The 17,326-nt window shown below is 31.1% G+C and overlaps 1 protein-coding gene across 1 annotated transcript in view; it reads left to right on the top strand.

Annotated features, from left to right (window-relative positions):
* LOC111612906 (glycogen synthase kinase-3 beta-like) overlaps positions 1 to 17,326 on the top strand; it is a gene marked incomplete at its 5' end in the record, with an annotated part of 28,991 nt that overhangs the window by 9,138 nt on the left and 2,527 nt on the right. The window contains one exon of the mRNA XM_023354195.1: positions 463 to 649. Coding sequence (XP_023209963.1) covers positions 463 to 649 — 187 coding nt within the window. The remainder of the gene's footprint in view (positions 1 to 462; positions 650 to 17,326) is intronic.

Below are 17,326 nucleotides of genomic sequence, written 5' to 3'. Positions count from 1 at the left end.
CGGTCAGAACAATTATAAAAGGCAAAGAAAAAATTCTCGAAGCTGTGAAAAATGCTCAATCTTTAAATTCAAGCATCATTCGTAAACGTCACAGTATTATCACTGAGATGGAAACAATGTTAAAATTATGGCGTAATAATCAAGTAAATGTGAAAAATTGTAAAATAATATAGGCCTAATTTGTTATACAAATGTATTATCTAAGATTTTATTAAACATTTTTTTCTAAATTATTGTTTTCTTTAGTCTCCGGCTCCAATTAAAAATTATTTGTATGTTTTTATATGCGAAATTATACCCTGACTTACGCGGTTACCGCTCGGTCCCACCTATCGCGTAAGTTCAGGGTATTACTGTATTTAACAAATTACCAACATTATAAAGAAAATTTAGAAGAGCTATTAGCTAACTCATTAATTTAGGAGTATGTGTGTGTAATTTGACTTAAAATTTTATTTATAGGTTTTCAGAGCTCGAACTCCTCCCGAAGCAATAGATTTAGTATCAAGACTACTGGAATATACTCCATCTGCTCGTATTACACCGCTTCAAGCTTGTGCACATACTTTCTTTGATGAGCTTCGCGAACCTGGTACCAAATTACCAAATGGTCGAGAACTCCCTCCATTATTTAACTTTACTGAAAATGGTAAATGATTATTAAGAATAATAATTTTATTTAAAATTTTTATTTTAAAAAGTAGTAAAAGATAAATGAAATAAATTATGATTGATAATTTAAATTTAGTGATATATAACATATTATCTTCTACAGCATTATTTTTTATTATATTATGATGTGACATTTTGTAGAATCTAATTTTTTTAAACTTGTACATGCTTTTGATTTTTTATAATTTTATCTATATTAACAGGTCATATTCTCAAAACATTTTCTTTAAATTATACATTTTTTAAGATGGATTCAAACAATCATTCTTATATATAGGAAATCTTTGTTAATTCAACAGCCAATTGCAGAGACAATGTTTAGATGCCAACAAAAATTTAGAGATTGTCTAGACCGCGGTTCAGAAAAAGTTTATTGCAGAGATGGCGTTTCTGCTTGCCACAGTTTACACAGTGATTAGAAACAAGTTATTTGACCTACTTTCTAGACTCCTTTGTTATGAGGTTTAGACTATCATTTTACTTGAGTAGAAGTTGCCATATTCATTTCTTGGTCACAAAGTTTATGTTATAATGGATATTGTTCATTTAATAAATATTGTAAATGGGATGAATCAAGAAAATTATTCATTTCGACAGTTAGGAAGAGAGGGTAATATGAGATTGGGATAATCTTTTAGAAATCTATTCTGAAGACAAATTTCAAATTCGGTATAGATTTTTTAAATCTGGGAATTGTTCACATTTTAAAACGTATTGATGACAAAATTAAGCATCTAGATGAAAGAGGATTACCATTAACTACTGAACAACAGCTGTTGATAGCATTACAATTTTATGCTACCGGAAACTTCCAGGGGTTGCCAGTGATCTTACTGGAGTTCACATCTCTAGTGTATGCAGGTATCTATCAAACTACCATTAAATAAATTCAAAAAGTTTTTTGTAAAGTGATAGAGACGTTTATAATAAGAATGAGATCTTGCTGCGAGCAGACTGACTAGGAAACAACAAAGAAAATTTATTCTGTATCATCTCCCATGCAGTTTTTTCATCCCCAGAATACGATTGTTGTAACCTTTTTCCTCAACTGTAGGATAATTTTTTATAATTTTCGCAAAGACAATTTTTTCTTCTTCAAAAAAATTCCGGCATGATTTGAACGCGTTGTTCATTGCCATTTTTCTAACGTCATAAAAGAATGACCTGATTGGTTAAATGATTCTTGAGAGAGGGGAGAACAGTGAAGAAAGTAAGAGCCAATGTTTTGCCAAGGTTCATTTAGATGGCATTCAGAAGTAGACTATAGTTGTCTTTGCTAAGCATTTTAAACCGCTGTTCGGCTGTTAAATGTCGTTTAATGTAAACTCTGTCTCTGCAATCAGCTGTAATAGTTCAAAATCCCATTAGTGTGTAACTGTACTTCTGTCCAAGCCTGGTATCTAGAAATTTACATATTGAGGAATTCAGTTAGTTTGAAATATAGCTACTTCAAAATTTGAAGTGAAAATTCTGTCCGAACTGTGATACATATATGTTAAATCATTCATTTAGATCAGGTGTGCCAAACTTTTATCCCTTAGGGGCTACTTTTTTGGTAAAATATAGTCTGTGGGCGACTATGAATATGGGCAAACAATTTTAGGATTTTTATATGCGCATGCGTTAACATTCATTTGCATTGTTCATCGGGATAAATACAAACAGTATGGGTACGTTGCACAGACAGTCTATTATTGTAAGAATAAATTATCGAATTAAGATTTTTAAACATTAATTTAAGTGAAAGCAAATTGTTCAACTTTAGCTTTGCGGGCTACTTTCAAAACCTTTGCAGTCAACCGCAGTCTACGTGTTGGCCATCCCTGATTTAGATTGAAATGCCTTCGTGCTATAAGAGAACAATAGACAAAAAACAACTCTAATCTTGTGAATATGGCTTTGCTATTACAGTAACACATTTTCATGTGTCTCTTTATCCAAGGACTTTTTTTTTTTTTTTTTTTCACTTATCTTGTAAAATATGTCTGGTTTTTGGGATTGCAAGATTGGACTACAATTACCAGATGGAGATATTTGTAGGGCTCTAGGCTACTAGATCTGCTAACTTACTATTTTTTGAGCCACTTTAAAAATAATTACGTCTTCAATTTGAGAAATCCTGCTTTACTTTTTATAAAATCTTTCTGGTAACATCTGAGGTTCTCACTGGGCATATGCTGTTTACCTTCACATTAATAAATAATTAATAATAATATAAAAGAAAATAGCGTTCTGTATACATAGCCGTATTCCATTTACTTAATAAATTATATTAGTTATATGGCATTTGGCATATTGTACAGAAATATGTAAATCTCGGATAATTGTTGTTTGTTGTATTCCTTTTTTTAAAGTTTCTGGTTTATTCCAAGCTTGTGGTAAACTTGTTCTTGGTTCTATTTTTTCTTCTTTACTAATAAAAAAAAGCAAAACATGCTGAACATTTGCATCTACCAAGAAGTCCAGCCTGGTATGAACAAAAGGCATTAATCATTTTTTTTAAGTAAAATTTGTAATTTGGTTTCTTTTATTGTTATTTTATGTTCCTAATTCCCTGTTTTGTAAAGGAATTTCTGTTGGGACACCTGTAGTTTCAGTATCTTTAATAGTAGGGTTTCTCATTTCCCGGTCTTTTGCTTGTCCCGGGATCCCGGGATAAAAGTGAACTGTTTCCCGGGATCCCGGGATAGAATTAATTATTTTTAAGGTATACAAAATATCTTGAAATCAAATGATATAATTATTTTCCATTTTTTAAAGTAATTTTAAAGTTTTGTAACCTCCAAAATCATATTAATAATGCTGTGTTAGGTCTATAGGCCTATAATAAAAATTACCTTTAAATAACGTAGAAATTTTCACAAATAGAAAAAAATTAATTAAAGTTTGCTGGAAACTGCATACAACAACAACAAAAAAAATGTTTTGAATTTAGTTAAAAATTTAAAAAAAATGAACTCCTAATTTAGAAGATAATTTTCGTTTTTTAAATAAAATATAATACAAAATATTGCAAACTTTTATAAGATTTTAAAAAGCAAAGATGGTCAATACTCCGATAACTCACTCTAATTCTTATTTTAGTAATGAAAAGTCTTGCCACCGAGAATGCCCTTTCCGATTCAATTGATGTGATTGGAATAGTGTTTAATGCATTTAAGAGAAGACAGATATTATGTGTTTTTTCACCTGTAGCCTGGAAGCTTTCGAGTTCGTTTTCGAGATTGTAGTACTTCTTTCGCTCTCTAGTATTCTTGATTTGTCTACCTTGGCTGCTTTAATAGCGGCATCAAGCTTAGAGCTCGATAATTCGGCAATTCATTTGGCTTTAATAATCAGGTTTATGAAGAAAAACTTCATACTTGCAGACTTTGTACTCGTTTGTATCCTTGCCCAATTTGCACAATCTGGCGTCAGGCATTTATTGAAGCTACTGGGCATGGTTAAAACTCAAGACAGCGTAAGCACAATTATTCCAGATATTACAGGTTCCGACAAGTAAAGAATTTTTATAGTCCTGCCACAAATAAGCTATATATTGATTATTGACCATTTGTGACATGCTATAACGAGCAAAAATTAAAAAAAAAACTAATAGGTAGGTTTAAAATTAATAAATACAAATGTATTCTGACAGTGAATGAGTTAATTATGCTTTCTATCTGCAAAATTCCTCAACCTTAACACAAAATAAGAAAAAAAGTGAATTTTTAAGAAATTTGCGGGATTTCCCGGGTTAAAAAAACAACCGGGATCCCGGAATCCTGTTTGAGAAACCCTATTTAATAGGTAGATACATTAACTTTACATTTAAAAATGCTGCCAAATTTGTTCTTTTTTGAAGTTAGTTTTTATGATATACAGTAACAATTGTGGAAATTGCATTAGTCATAAAATCTCTAAAAATGTGTTTATTTTCTAAATTAAAATATCATTTCGCTACAGACCTGAAAGTGTAAAAATTGCATCATCCATGACATCATATACTTGAGAGAACTTTTTATTGGATGACAAAGTTACTGTGACAATATTCTTAATGATTATATCATCCATTGGCTAAAATGTCCATAATTGTTGCTTTAAATACTTTTGAAGAATAGCACAGAGTTCATTGTTATCAGTTTAAAATTGTGCATTTCTTAAAAAAGAGACTTGAACATGGCAATATTGAAAGAAAGCTGGATTAGGACATATATGTGAAAGTATGCTATGCCAGGATAGAATGCTAAAATATCTCAACCTACAAAAACATGCTTCTAGTTCTTCTGAATTAAAACTAAAGTGGGAACAGCAGACAGGCATAAAAGTGAGTATACAAACTGTGCAACATTGTCTTGTAGCATGAAAGTTTAAAAGCCTACTGTCCACATCAGAATCCATTATTAATGAGTAAATGTGTATATAGCAGCTTATCTGGACCAAATAGCATGTGGGCTGGAGCATTGACATATGAGATTATGTTTTGGATGAATTCAACTTTAACCTGATTGCAAATTATTGGCCTATAAGAGGATTGTTTAATGCTGACAGTAAAGTTTCTGGTGAGAAAATGGTATGAACTGCCATATCATTTTTTCACTACATTATTTATCCAGTAAAGTTGTCAGCAGACTACACTTTATAAATGGGTCTGTGAATGTAGAGTGCTATGAAGATATATTATCTGCCAAACTAATTCCAACAATCAAGGAACAATTTTGTGACATGAAATCCTTCATTTTTCAGGTCAACTCTGCCATGTTACCGAATCAAGACAATGAGTAAAGTATAATGTATCCTTTCTCTACAGTGTGTTAGCATTTTTGTCACTTAAACTGGCAAATACATTGTTGTAGAAATTTTTTTAACCTAAACAAGAGGCCCCATATCAGATGCCTACGCTGGCCAGGTAAGTTTTGATCTCAACTCTGTTGAGAATTGCTAGCATATTATGAGCAAAAAATTGAGAAAAGACATCTGAAAATAAATAGCAAATTAGAAATATGTTAGAATTTGGTATCACAGGCTTGGTATAGAAAACTTAAAGAAATTCATCTGCTTTATGCCAAAAAACTTCAGAACTGTTAATAAGACTTGAGGTGGCCCTACAATGTATTAGGAACCCATTCTACAAAATAAGTTATGTTTTTCAAACTTATGCTATGAACTTATTTTTCTTTCCATAACTGTGAATGGAAAGTTTTTACAATAGTGCTTGTTAACAGTATTGGTGAAGCTGTGGTGTGAAATAACATTTAAGTTCCACATAGCATCATTATATATAATAAATTGCATTTATTGTTATTGTTACTATTATCATTATTATTATTCTTGGTTTCTAATTATCATTACAGATTGAAATTGTGGATTAAATATGCTACTTTGTACATCTGTTGGTATATATCATAGGTGATGAGATTTTTATGGCATTGCTGTATTTAATTTTTATGATTTAATAAATGTGACATGGCTTTTCTTTGGGTAAATTGTTGTAATGCTTTTTGAATTTTTATTAGTTTATTAGATATTTCTGATAAGTGTTAAACATGAATAATTCAAATTTTTTATAGGTTCCTTGGAATTAGTACAGTGGATTCTCATTGATTCTATCATAACATCATTTTATTCTTTTTTATATGATATTTTGATTAACATCTCGAACTTTTATAGAACAGTAGTTTGCATTTTTAAATGATGGTGTAAATAAAGACTACAGTGAAATATTCTTTATCATCCTGGGTTTGTCCAATAAGTATCGGGACTGAATTTCATAAAAACAAATTTTTTGAAGATATATGTACAGTGAGTTAACAAACTTTAAGATATGACCCTCCTGCATCAATACACCTCTGCTTTTTCCAGTCTTCACACACCCCCTGGAAGTCAGCAACAGCAAGGCTGTTCAGACACCCTATTGAAGCCACTTGGAGCCATATTCTGGTCACTTATCTCTCATCTCTTCTTTCACCGACGAATGACAAAGTGAGAGACGGAATTCGTCTCTCATACACAGTGGTGATTCTGGTCATTCATAACAATCTTGTTTTTGTTGTTGACGTCACGATTCTATTCAGTTGATTATACATGTTCGGATTATTTGCACGCACAACACGGTATAGAATTTTAACCAATGAAATTGTAAAATTTTCGAAAATGCAGAGTACGTAATCATAGATCATGTGGCAAGGAAACCACGTGTTCAAATAAAGCACGTAATTTCAATGAATTTGTTTTTTGTTTTATAACATTTTTACAGATTGTGATGTCAATTTGTCTTTTAATAAATAAAAATTTTAATAACCTAAGTTAGAAAAGCGTGCATACTTGGATATTTTTTGAAATATTACCATCTAATTTCTCCTTAACTATCTAAGTAAGATTAACATCATATTCAATAGTTCAGTAATTGATGTAGGATAATTAAAAAAAAAATGGAATCAGTGACATTTCCGAGTAGGCACTGGAAAAAAATTGGAAGCATTTTCTCTCTGGAAATATTCTTTCCCGCGTAGAGAGCGTTCTCTAATATGATTGTACAGTGTGAGTAGCATCCAGTCGTCCATATTGGATATAATGAAATTGAGGCGAAAGACAATAGACTGGTCAAAAGATAAATATCTGCTTGTCTCTGATAAATGAGAGAAGCGAAGAGAGAAAAAGATGTCCAGAATCACATTTAGAGAGATGTGATGATCTCAAGACGTAAACAAATGATTGGCTAATCATTTGTTTATGTCTTACGAGAGACGATGACCGGAATACAGCCCTTGGACTGCTTCAGTTGTCCTGAAACAATGTTTTTTCAGGCTCCTTTTGATCTGAGGGAATAAAAAGAAATCAAGGAGCCAAATCTGGACTGCAAGGTAGTTGGATCAGTGTTGACACTTGTTTGACCAGTGCCTCACTCACAATTAGTGACGTGTGACTGGGTGCATCATCATGATGGAGCATTCGGGTATTGGTGATCTCCCTTTGGACATGGCAGACCCTAATCAAAAGTCTCCATAGCAAATTTGTTAAATTTAACACAAATTTTGATGGCAAAACACTACTTGATGGTTTGCTGCATCTTAACTCTCGATGCGGGCACTAAACAAACTTTCACTTCAGGCGCAATCTATGCACTCCAAAGTCTTGGAGAGAGTTAAGCTGGTCTTGTGGCTTACGTGACATCCCCACCACCAATTCCACCCATAGAGATCACCCTCCAGCCCTTCCCATTGGCAGGAAAAAAATCAGTCCTGATACTTATTTGACAAATACTGTATAGTAAAAATAAAATAACTAAATTGCTCAATTTTTAGGTATTTTGAAGAATTTTTCATCATATTCTATTTTCTGAGAGATTTTATGAAGTAGGAATAGGGTTCCAAAAATATTAAAGAAATTATTGTAATTAACTACTATTTACATAAGTTAGTTTTAATGATAATGATTAATCAATTCATATTATTATTATTTAACAAAAAGTTTATTTGTGAGGAGTAGATATTCTGACCAAACCATAATTGTTACTATTCTGCTTTAAGAAAACACTTATTTTGAGCATTTATTTATTAGGGACTCTAGAAATAACATTTAAGACTAATTAATGTACAAATCAGCTATTAACAACTTCTAGCATTGCCAAATCTCTTTACAAATAAACTGTTTGATTACCCTGTATATATACAATTTGAATAATTATTTTTTACTTATAAAATATGATTTTATTACAAGGACAATTTTTTCAACCTCCAGTGAGCTTGGAAAGAAAAACAAGAGTGGTGAATGAAAAGGTTATAATGTACCCAGTACCTAAAAGTTAGATACATAGTAATTCTACTTCTCCATGTAATCACCATCCCATTTGTGAGACACTTGGCATCACTCTTTGTATCCCCTCCTCCTGGGTATACAGCCAGTCTGTTTTCTAGTTTTCAACTCCTCATCATTCTTAAACTGTTGCTTGCCCAGTCACACTTTTATTCATAGGATGAATCAATCACAGATGAAAAAAATCACTCTGGCCAATTCTGAGTTGAACAACTTTCATCTGAAATTTTGAAGCAGTGTTTGTGCTGCAATGTGAGAACAGACATTAACATGAAGAACAACATCTGATGACAAAATGCCTCTTGTTTTGTTTTGCTTGCCATAGTTGTTTGAGTTGCAAAGTATATTGTAGGCTCCGTAAACTTTGTCAACAAGACTTTATGGTTCCAAAGCAGTAACTATAAGTTTTGTATAAGTATAAGTTGAACAAGAGTCATTTGAGGGTTTTTTTTTGGTTGTTGTTGTTGTTCTTGATGCTCTTCAGCTTGAAGAAATCAAATTACAAAGTGAACCTGTGCTTTGTAGGAGCATTATTTTGAGGCAAATTACAATGGATGACATCAACCAAGTGGGAAAGGTATAGGAAATTTTTCAGCATGTGGTAGTGGTTAGCAGTGGTTCAGAATGTGTGTGATTGTGTGAATGAAGTTTGGGGAAAGTTAATGCAGCCTTGGGGAAATTTGTGATAGAAAAAAATGACAATAATCACAAACCATTACAATAAAATAGAGTAGCAGCTTGGCTAAATGTATAGACATTAATTGGGAAAAATTTTCCAAAACACAGAAACTATGTTTTAGAAGCAAAATTGGAACATTGTTTACTTTTTTTCTGATCAATTCAGTCACTTGTTACACTGCTGTCCACTTACAGGGTTATATACTTGCAGTAAAGATGAATCACTCTCATTTATCAAACCAAAAAACTGAGTTTTAAAAATGTGTCAAACAAAGAAAATCAGATTTTATTTCAAAACTCTTTCTGGTGCTATTTAATTGATGAAATTTTGTGTCAGTTGGAATTGAAAGTAAATATTCACAAATTCTCCACACAAATTTTGAAAATTAATGAACTGTGCTAAAAACTTTTTTGAATTGTCTTGTTTGAATAGCTAAATACAGTGGTGCCTTGTACTTCCAATTTAATTCATTCAGGAAGTCCAAATAAATTTTTCCCATTAGAAATAATGGAAAGTAAATTAATTCATTCCCAGATCCTAAGTAATACCATTTCAGTAAAATTAAAATAGTAAATACACATAATTTAAGGTAAAAACAACACAATTAAATGCCCAAATAATAAATTAAAACACAAGAACAATAAATAGAATACATAAATACTGTATAATAAAATGAAAATATTATTTACTAGTGACATACTGTTCACTTTGGTATCTTAACATAGATATGTGATTTAATTATAACAGTTGTGAAATTTAGCATATTATAGATGTGAGAGATTTTATTCTTGTTTGTAAGCTTATTTTAAACTTTTTACTTTACATTTTGTTTGAATAAATCAAGTTGTAATATCTTCAGATAAAAAGCATATCGGGCACATTATTCTTTATTAGTTGTGAAAAGAATAGAATGCCGTACAAACAGTAAAACAAAAAAAAATAAGTTGTAATATCTATGGGGAAGATGTGCCTAAATTTCAAACATGTCAAACATAGTTTAAAAAGTTCAGTTTGGAAGGTTTTGAACTAAAGGATACAAAACTGAAGGGGGTGTTCAAAAGCTGTCAACAAATAAAAATTGCTGGAAGAAATTGGTAAAAATTGATGAATAACACTATAAACTATATATAACCAAGCACACCAAAAATAAAGCAAAAAAAGCACTGAGAATTTACAAGCATAACACAAGAGTGAGAGGTGGCTTGGACACACAATAGATTGTGTTTATGCTTTGAGCACATTTTTTTACTGCATGCACAGTTTGAACTCTGAGGCAAATTTTTGTTTAATTTTGCATTCAATGTACAAGGTATTACTGTATACGTTTTATCATTATTTTATTTTTTTCATTTTTTTTTCTCAATATATTTTGATTCAATATTTTTTTATTTTATAAGAAATTTTAAAACATGAAAAGTATGTTTGTGTGTGCAAGACATTAATGCATTTCTTACATAATTTTTCAGAAAAAAATCACGACAGTTGTCATTGTAAAGAAATTTTGCGTTTTTGGTCATCAAAAAGTCTGTTAATTAGTACCCCATGTTAAAAAATATGTCATTTGTAGTATTGGTAACAACTTCAATTTTATTTCTATTACTAATTAACTAACCCAGCAGTGAGCACATGGGGTGACTCAGTCACCCCAGGATGTTTGAATGCATACTTGTACATAAATGTGAATTTGACTTTTATTGGGCACTTCAGTACCTTTCCTGGAAATAGTTCTGAACATCCTAGTGTCCTAGTCATTTGCTGTTTTTGAAGTTTTTCTGGAAAAAAATAGGAAAGAACACCAATATCAGTTGGGGTCACCTAGCACTTTTCAGTGCCAGTTGATCTACTTGTAATTGAAGCTGCTTACAGACACCAAGTGGTGGTTTCTGTAGGAAGAATAGCATAAGTGAATTTTTAGTGTGGTGTTTATTATTTTCAAGTTTTTAGACTTATGTACAAGTGTTATTTTGAGCATTTACATATCCTTATTTTTTTTTATTTTTTTTTTTACATCTAGGCACAGAAGAATTTTCTTTCACTTCATGATCAGCAGAGAATTTGTGAGATTTTGACAAAAAGGAAAGATTAGAATGATAATCACATTTCAAACCATAAAAATTTCACAAATATAGATGACAATGGTTGGTTGTAAAGAGAATAGTAAGAGTGTAGAAGTGGACTCAAAAGCAAATGGATAAAGTTATATGGGTAAAGATGGGCAAACTAAGATGTTGAAAACCCTCATTAGTGTGGAGGCAGTATTTGTAGTTTATGTGCAAAAACCCATGAGTCTATATGTATGCCTTCACTGCATAAGTAATGTTAAATAATGCATTATTATTAAATATTTAATGTTCCTTTTAAATCTTATGTTTATCCATTTGCATATTAAAGTATGTATTTACTAAGTAAACACAAAGTTTTTTGTATTTTTTTTTCTGTTTTATGTTATTTTTTAACATGGGATGACTCGGTCACCCCACATTAAAAACCCCTACTCTCTATTGAAAAAACTAGTGCATCCACTCTGGGATAAATGTATTTCATCAAGTCTATAATTATATATGCCTATGATGATGATGATGATGATACATTTAAATTAAAGCATTTTTTTTAATTAAAAAATTTGTATATTCATTTATCTGTTTAGTGTTAGGCAGCAAATTATGCAGAAGACCTATTTAATTATTTGTATGATTTAATTAGAATTTTCGAGCATATATAGTAGTATTTATTAATTCATTAATAAGTTATTGTTTTAATTTATATTCTGGATTGCAGTAATTTTTAGGAAATTTTAGATCCTGAAGATATTCTGCTGCCCTGGTGGTTAGTAAAATAAAGGGTCTTTTAAATTGAGTGCCTTTTTTAAAAAATAAATAAAATATAGATGGCGCAGTGAATTCATCTGGGTATTTTGACAGTTAAAAAGTGTGACGTATGACATTTATAAAAATAGCTTCATACACAATACAGTAACACGTTCAAGTTGTTGAATTATTTTATGAAAACCGACATTCTGTGAAAAATGTTTTTAGAAAATTATATGAATATTATGGTTTACATAATCGTCCATCTGAAAGAATTATTGGTCAAATTATAAAAAAAAAATTTTTAAGAGACTGGTTTGGCAGAAGATCAAAAAAGAGAAAATTACAGTCGTAGTGGTCATTCACAAAAGCATATTGAGTTGGTTTGTGAAGGTGTTGCTGAAGCACCTGAAATGTCCATTAGTCAATGTTCACAACAAGTTGTACTCAGTGAATCAACAATATGGCATATATTGTGAAAGGATTTAGCTTTAAAGGCATATAAAGTTCAAATAACACAGGAACTACAGCCATTGGACCATTCAAAACAATATGCATTTGTCAATTGGATTAAAGAACAAAAAAATCATCTTTTTTGTTCTTTAATCATCTTTTCTGATGAAGCACATTTTGAAATTGGTGGTTAATAAACAAAATTGTCGTATTTGGGGTGAAGAAAATCCATGAGTGATTTATGAAAAGCCTTTACATCCTCAACAAGTCACTGTTTGGTGTGCATTGTGGTTAGGTGGTGTAATTGGACCATATTTCTTTGAAAATGCTGCTGATAATGCTGTAACAGTGAATGGTGTTTGATATCATGAGATGTTAACTGAATTTTTGTGGCCTGAACTGAATGATATTGATCTAGAGGATGTAGTTTCAACAGGACAGTGCAACACCTCATTTTGCTAATGAAACAATTGCTTTATTGAGACAAAAATATCCTGGAAGAATTATTACAACAGTATTACAAGAAATGGTGATGTTAATTGGCCACCAAGATCATGTGATCTAACAACATTGGACTATTTTCTTTGGGGTTATGTAAAAAGCCAGGTCTATAAGAATAAAACTATAATAGATTCTTGAACTGAAGGATGAAATTATTTGTGTCATTAGTGAAATAGTCTCAATTATGTCAAAATGTCATAGAAAATTTTAACAGAAGAGTGAACCACTGTGAAGCAACAAGAGGTGGTCATTTGTCAGATGTTATTTTTCGTATATAAATGTCATAACTGATACTTCAATTACCAATAAAAAGTTTTTGAAAATCAATGCAAATTATGTCTTTTATTTATTTTTAAAAAAGGCACTCAATTTGAAAGACTCTTTACTATGGCTGTTGCAGTAGCATTGCAGCTCATTGGAGATTGGGAAAAAAATTACACTTTTGTTTCTTCATATAAATATTAATATGTATTAATATTTTTAAGAGTAGCATCTACATTTTGAAGATGTTGGAAGTTCTTATAACAAAAAAATAAAATGAATTTATTAAAACTTCAATTGCTAAATTATTTTTTGTTTTAATTGATTTTGTTGTTACATTCATTTATTTTTAAATTATATTTGAAATAGAGAGAAATTTTATTCACAATATTTAATTTTAAATTTAATCAAAATGTAAAGTAATACTTTTTTGATTTGGATAACAAGCATTGACAGTTTTCAAGGTTCAACTGGATTTCTTTAAAAACAATGATCACACACCTTAATTAAAGTCCATCAGATATAATGACTATAGACCAGGGTTGTCTAACCTTTTTTCCTAATGGGCCAAATTAGAAATTTAGGTACATTCAGCAGGCCACAAAGGTCCTTTATATTAATATATGCTTTTAAAATGTTCAAAATGTGAATATCAAATTTTAACAACAAATATATACAGGTAATCCCTGTATAACATGGGAGTTATGTTCCAAAATATTGCCATGTTATACAAAACAAAAAACTAGTATGAAAAGGGGGGTTAGGTTTCAAAAATTAAAAAACATGCTATTATATTTTCATAATTAAGATAAATATCTTTATTAAAATTTTCTTAAGAAGTGATACATATTAATATAAATTAAACAATGTTTTCTTTGTCATCACTAAGCACTATTAACCGAGGGCATTTTCTTTTTGGCAAGATATTCTTATCCTCTGAGCATTTTTCTGCATTATCTTCAGATCCATGCTCTATCTTTTGCAAAAAATATGTTATTTTAGATTGCTTGCTTTTAGTTAAAAGATCTTTATAATTTTATATGGTGCTAAGCACTTATGAAGTTCTCTTTTAAACTTTGTGTTCCTTTCATTTGAAGGATCTTCATTTAAAAAATTTGACTATAACTGTTCGGCTAAGCCTAGGCCTTTCTTTATGCTTTGTACAGTAAACTTTTTAACTACTTTGTCTTCACCTGTGCTAACATCTGAGTTATCATAGATTCCAGATATCATTTCTACCAAACCTACTTTATCAATTTCTTGTTCCACCAGTAATTCTTGGATATCTTGTACAGTCATATCATCAAAACCTTCCCTCCTAGAGACTTAGCAATTTCTACTACCGCATCCGTTCTGTTTTCTGCTGTCGCCGATCAAATTTTCACTTTCAATTGACTCTGACCATATTTTTTTCCAACAACCATTTAATGTTGTCAGTTTTATTTCTCTGATGGATAAGTTTATTGGATTAATGCAGTCCAAAATTATGAAGAGTTTCCACACCTCCTTGACTCCATAGATTCATCATCAATTTTATTCAAAATCCATTGTAATGATCTCTTTATGTAATTGGTTTTAAATGTAGCTATAATTCCCTGATCTAATGGTTGAAGTAAAGCAGTTATATTTGGAGGTAAAAAATTATTTTGATATTTGAGTGATTTAAATCTTGCGGATGGCTGGGTGCATTATCCAATATAAGTAGAACTTTAAAATCTAAATTTTTCTGATTTAAGTAGTTTTCCACACTTAGTACAAAACAGTTTAAAACCCCTTTCTTAAATAATTCAGTAGTCACCCAAGCTTTTTTATTTGCTGCCCAGTACTGGTAAATTACTCTTATTTAGGTTTTTCGTTGCACGAGGATTGAGAGACAGTGGGGGCAGCAAAATTTCACAATAAATAATAATAATAACTTGTAAAAATTTGAACCATTTCATTTCATATTTTCACTACACCTACAATTCGGACCAATTGAAATAAGCACAGAACAGTGTTATCATCTGGACCGTCCAGGAATCAACTCACCGTCTGAGTGAAGTATTAATTTTATCTGGGGATATTGTGCGCAACCTGTCGACCTTTTCTTGTACGATTCATTCGTATTCATATACACCTCCAATATCCAATAGAGCTAAATCATCTATGTTACTTATGTTACCTCTAACCAAGTCTGCCTAGTCACTAACTGTAACTAATTTAGAACCATCATGCACTGCACATTATTCTTCGCATTGCAAAATGACATATGCATGCATCAAGAACTTCTGTTCAAACAAACCTCGCCTGCCGTCTGAGTCGGCAATTTTAAAAAGGTGGCAACACTAGCACGGAATTTTTCATTACTTATTATGTGACAAAACTGAATTTTAGTCTTTTAAATTGAGATAACTAAATAAGGAACGGCAAAATTTTTCTTTGCCCTGTGCAGCTGACACCCACACTATGCCACTGTCGAGAGATTTATAAACCAGCATAGGTCTTACCATGTAATTGCCTGAAGCATTACTGCACATAAGTAATGTTACATGGTCTTTTGATACCTTGAATCCTGGCACAACTTTTTCGTCTTTAGAAATATATGTCCTGTTGGGCATCTTTTTCACCAATGAGCAGTCTCATTGGCATTAAAAACTGGTGTTGAATATATCGATCCTCTTCAATAATTCTTTTTAATTCCATTGGATAAATTTCAGTGGCTTCTTTATTGGCTGATGCACTTTCACCCTCTATTTTTAGGTTTTGTAGTAATAAGCATTTTCTCATATGATCAAATCATCCTTTGTTGGCTACAAAATCTGGATTAGTAGCAGTTTCTCCATTTTCCTTTAACTAGTCTTAAATTTTCAAGGTTTTGTGTGTTTAATATTATTGGTATTCACTGGAATTTGCTTTTTTGAACAGTCTTCAATCCAAATGCTAAGGATTTTTTCCATCTGCTCAATTATTTCTGCCCTAGGACAAGATGTCATGTTTGAGGAGATAGAACAGTCTGCAGCAACAGAATCTCTAATTTTTTGTTCATTTTTCCTTATAGTCCATATTGTCACTTCATTTAAATCCAATGATTTGGCGACATATGATAACTTTTTGCCCTTTTTGAGCCAATCTAAAATTTGTAATTTTGTTTGTATGGAGATGAAATGTCTTTTAAAAGACATAATTATTATTTCTTTAAAAAAGGTTGAGTACAGTACTACAGTACTTACCTGAAAATTTTTAATCTATATAGCCAAAAAAGAGACACAATTAAAGTCTTAAAGTATACTTGTAAGGTGTGTATTGTCCAAGGGTTGGAGGTGCGGTTCAATGCCTAAAAACCGGTGATGGAATAAAGTAAGTGTGGAATAAGGAGAAAACGTTTGGCAACACCAAAAGCAGAAGCTTCAAGATCTGGCAACACTGAAACAAGTTTCAAGAAGGACCGCATATATCGACAGAAGGTGGGAAAAGAAAATTTACACATTTAAGTACTAATAGTTCACGAAAATTATGCAGGAAAATTTGATAGTACGTACACGCTCAAATGAAAAATGTCAAATGAGGTATCTTTTGCGCTTAAAAGCTTTATTATGTTTATTTAACTGTTGTATAAGATGAAATGTAATAAAAACTATTAAAAGTGAACTTTATCTAATTTCAAATTAGATTAAGTTTCCTTTTAATAGTTTTTATTACATTTCACGTTGTACGAGGGTTTTATCCAATTCTCAAACCATATTAGAGTGAATCAGTACTATAGAAGTGCTGTGTTATACGGGGATTACCTGTATAATTACACAAAATACTGTATTATTGATGGTAAAAAAAATTATACTCTCACAAAGTAAAAATAAATTCAATGCGATTTTTGACATTGCCTTCCTTTTATAATAATGTCAATATCTGCTTTTATGGTACTAGTCTTTATTCTAAAAATGTTAGATGGGAATCACTCAACCTATTTCATTCAGCAGTTTTGATGTTTTCATGCACAAAAAGAATTGTTCACAACAGTATGTAATGCTTGTGGGGTAGTACAGTTTTCTAGCACCAATTGCATCATTACATCAAAGTGTATCCAGTGAAATGAGAATAGTTTTTACAACATTCCTTACCCAAATGAAAATGTACCTAAAAAATTTACAGTGCAGTGGGTTTCAGGTTGGACATCCCTGCT

Source organism: Centruroides sculpturatus, unplaced genomic scaffold, assembly GCF_000671375.1.
Source record: "Centruroides sculpturatus isolate CEXI.00-Female unplaced genomic scaffold, Cexi_2.0 scaffold1575, whole genome shotgun sequence".
In the NCBI taxonomy this organism is placed as follows: domain Eukaryota; kingdom Metazoa; phylum Arthropoda; class Arachnida; order Scorpiones; family Buthidae; genus Centruroides; species Centruroides sculpturatus.
The sequence above is the reverse complement of the archived record's forward strand: the minus strand, read 5'-3'. Positions and strand labels throughout refer to the sequence as shown.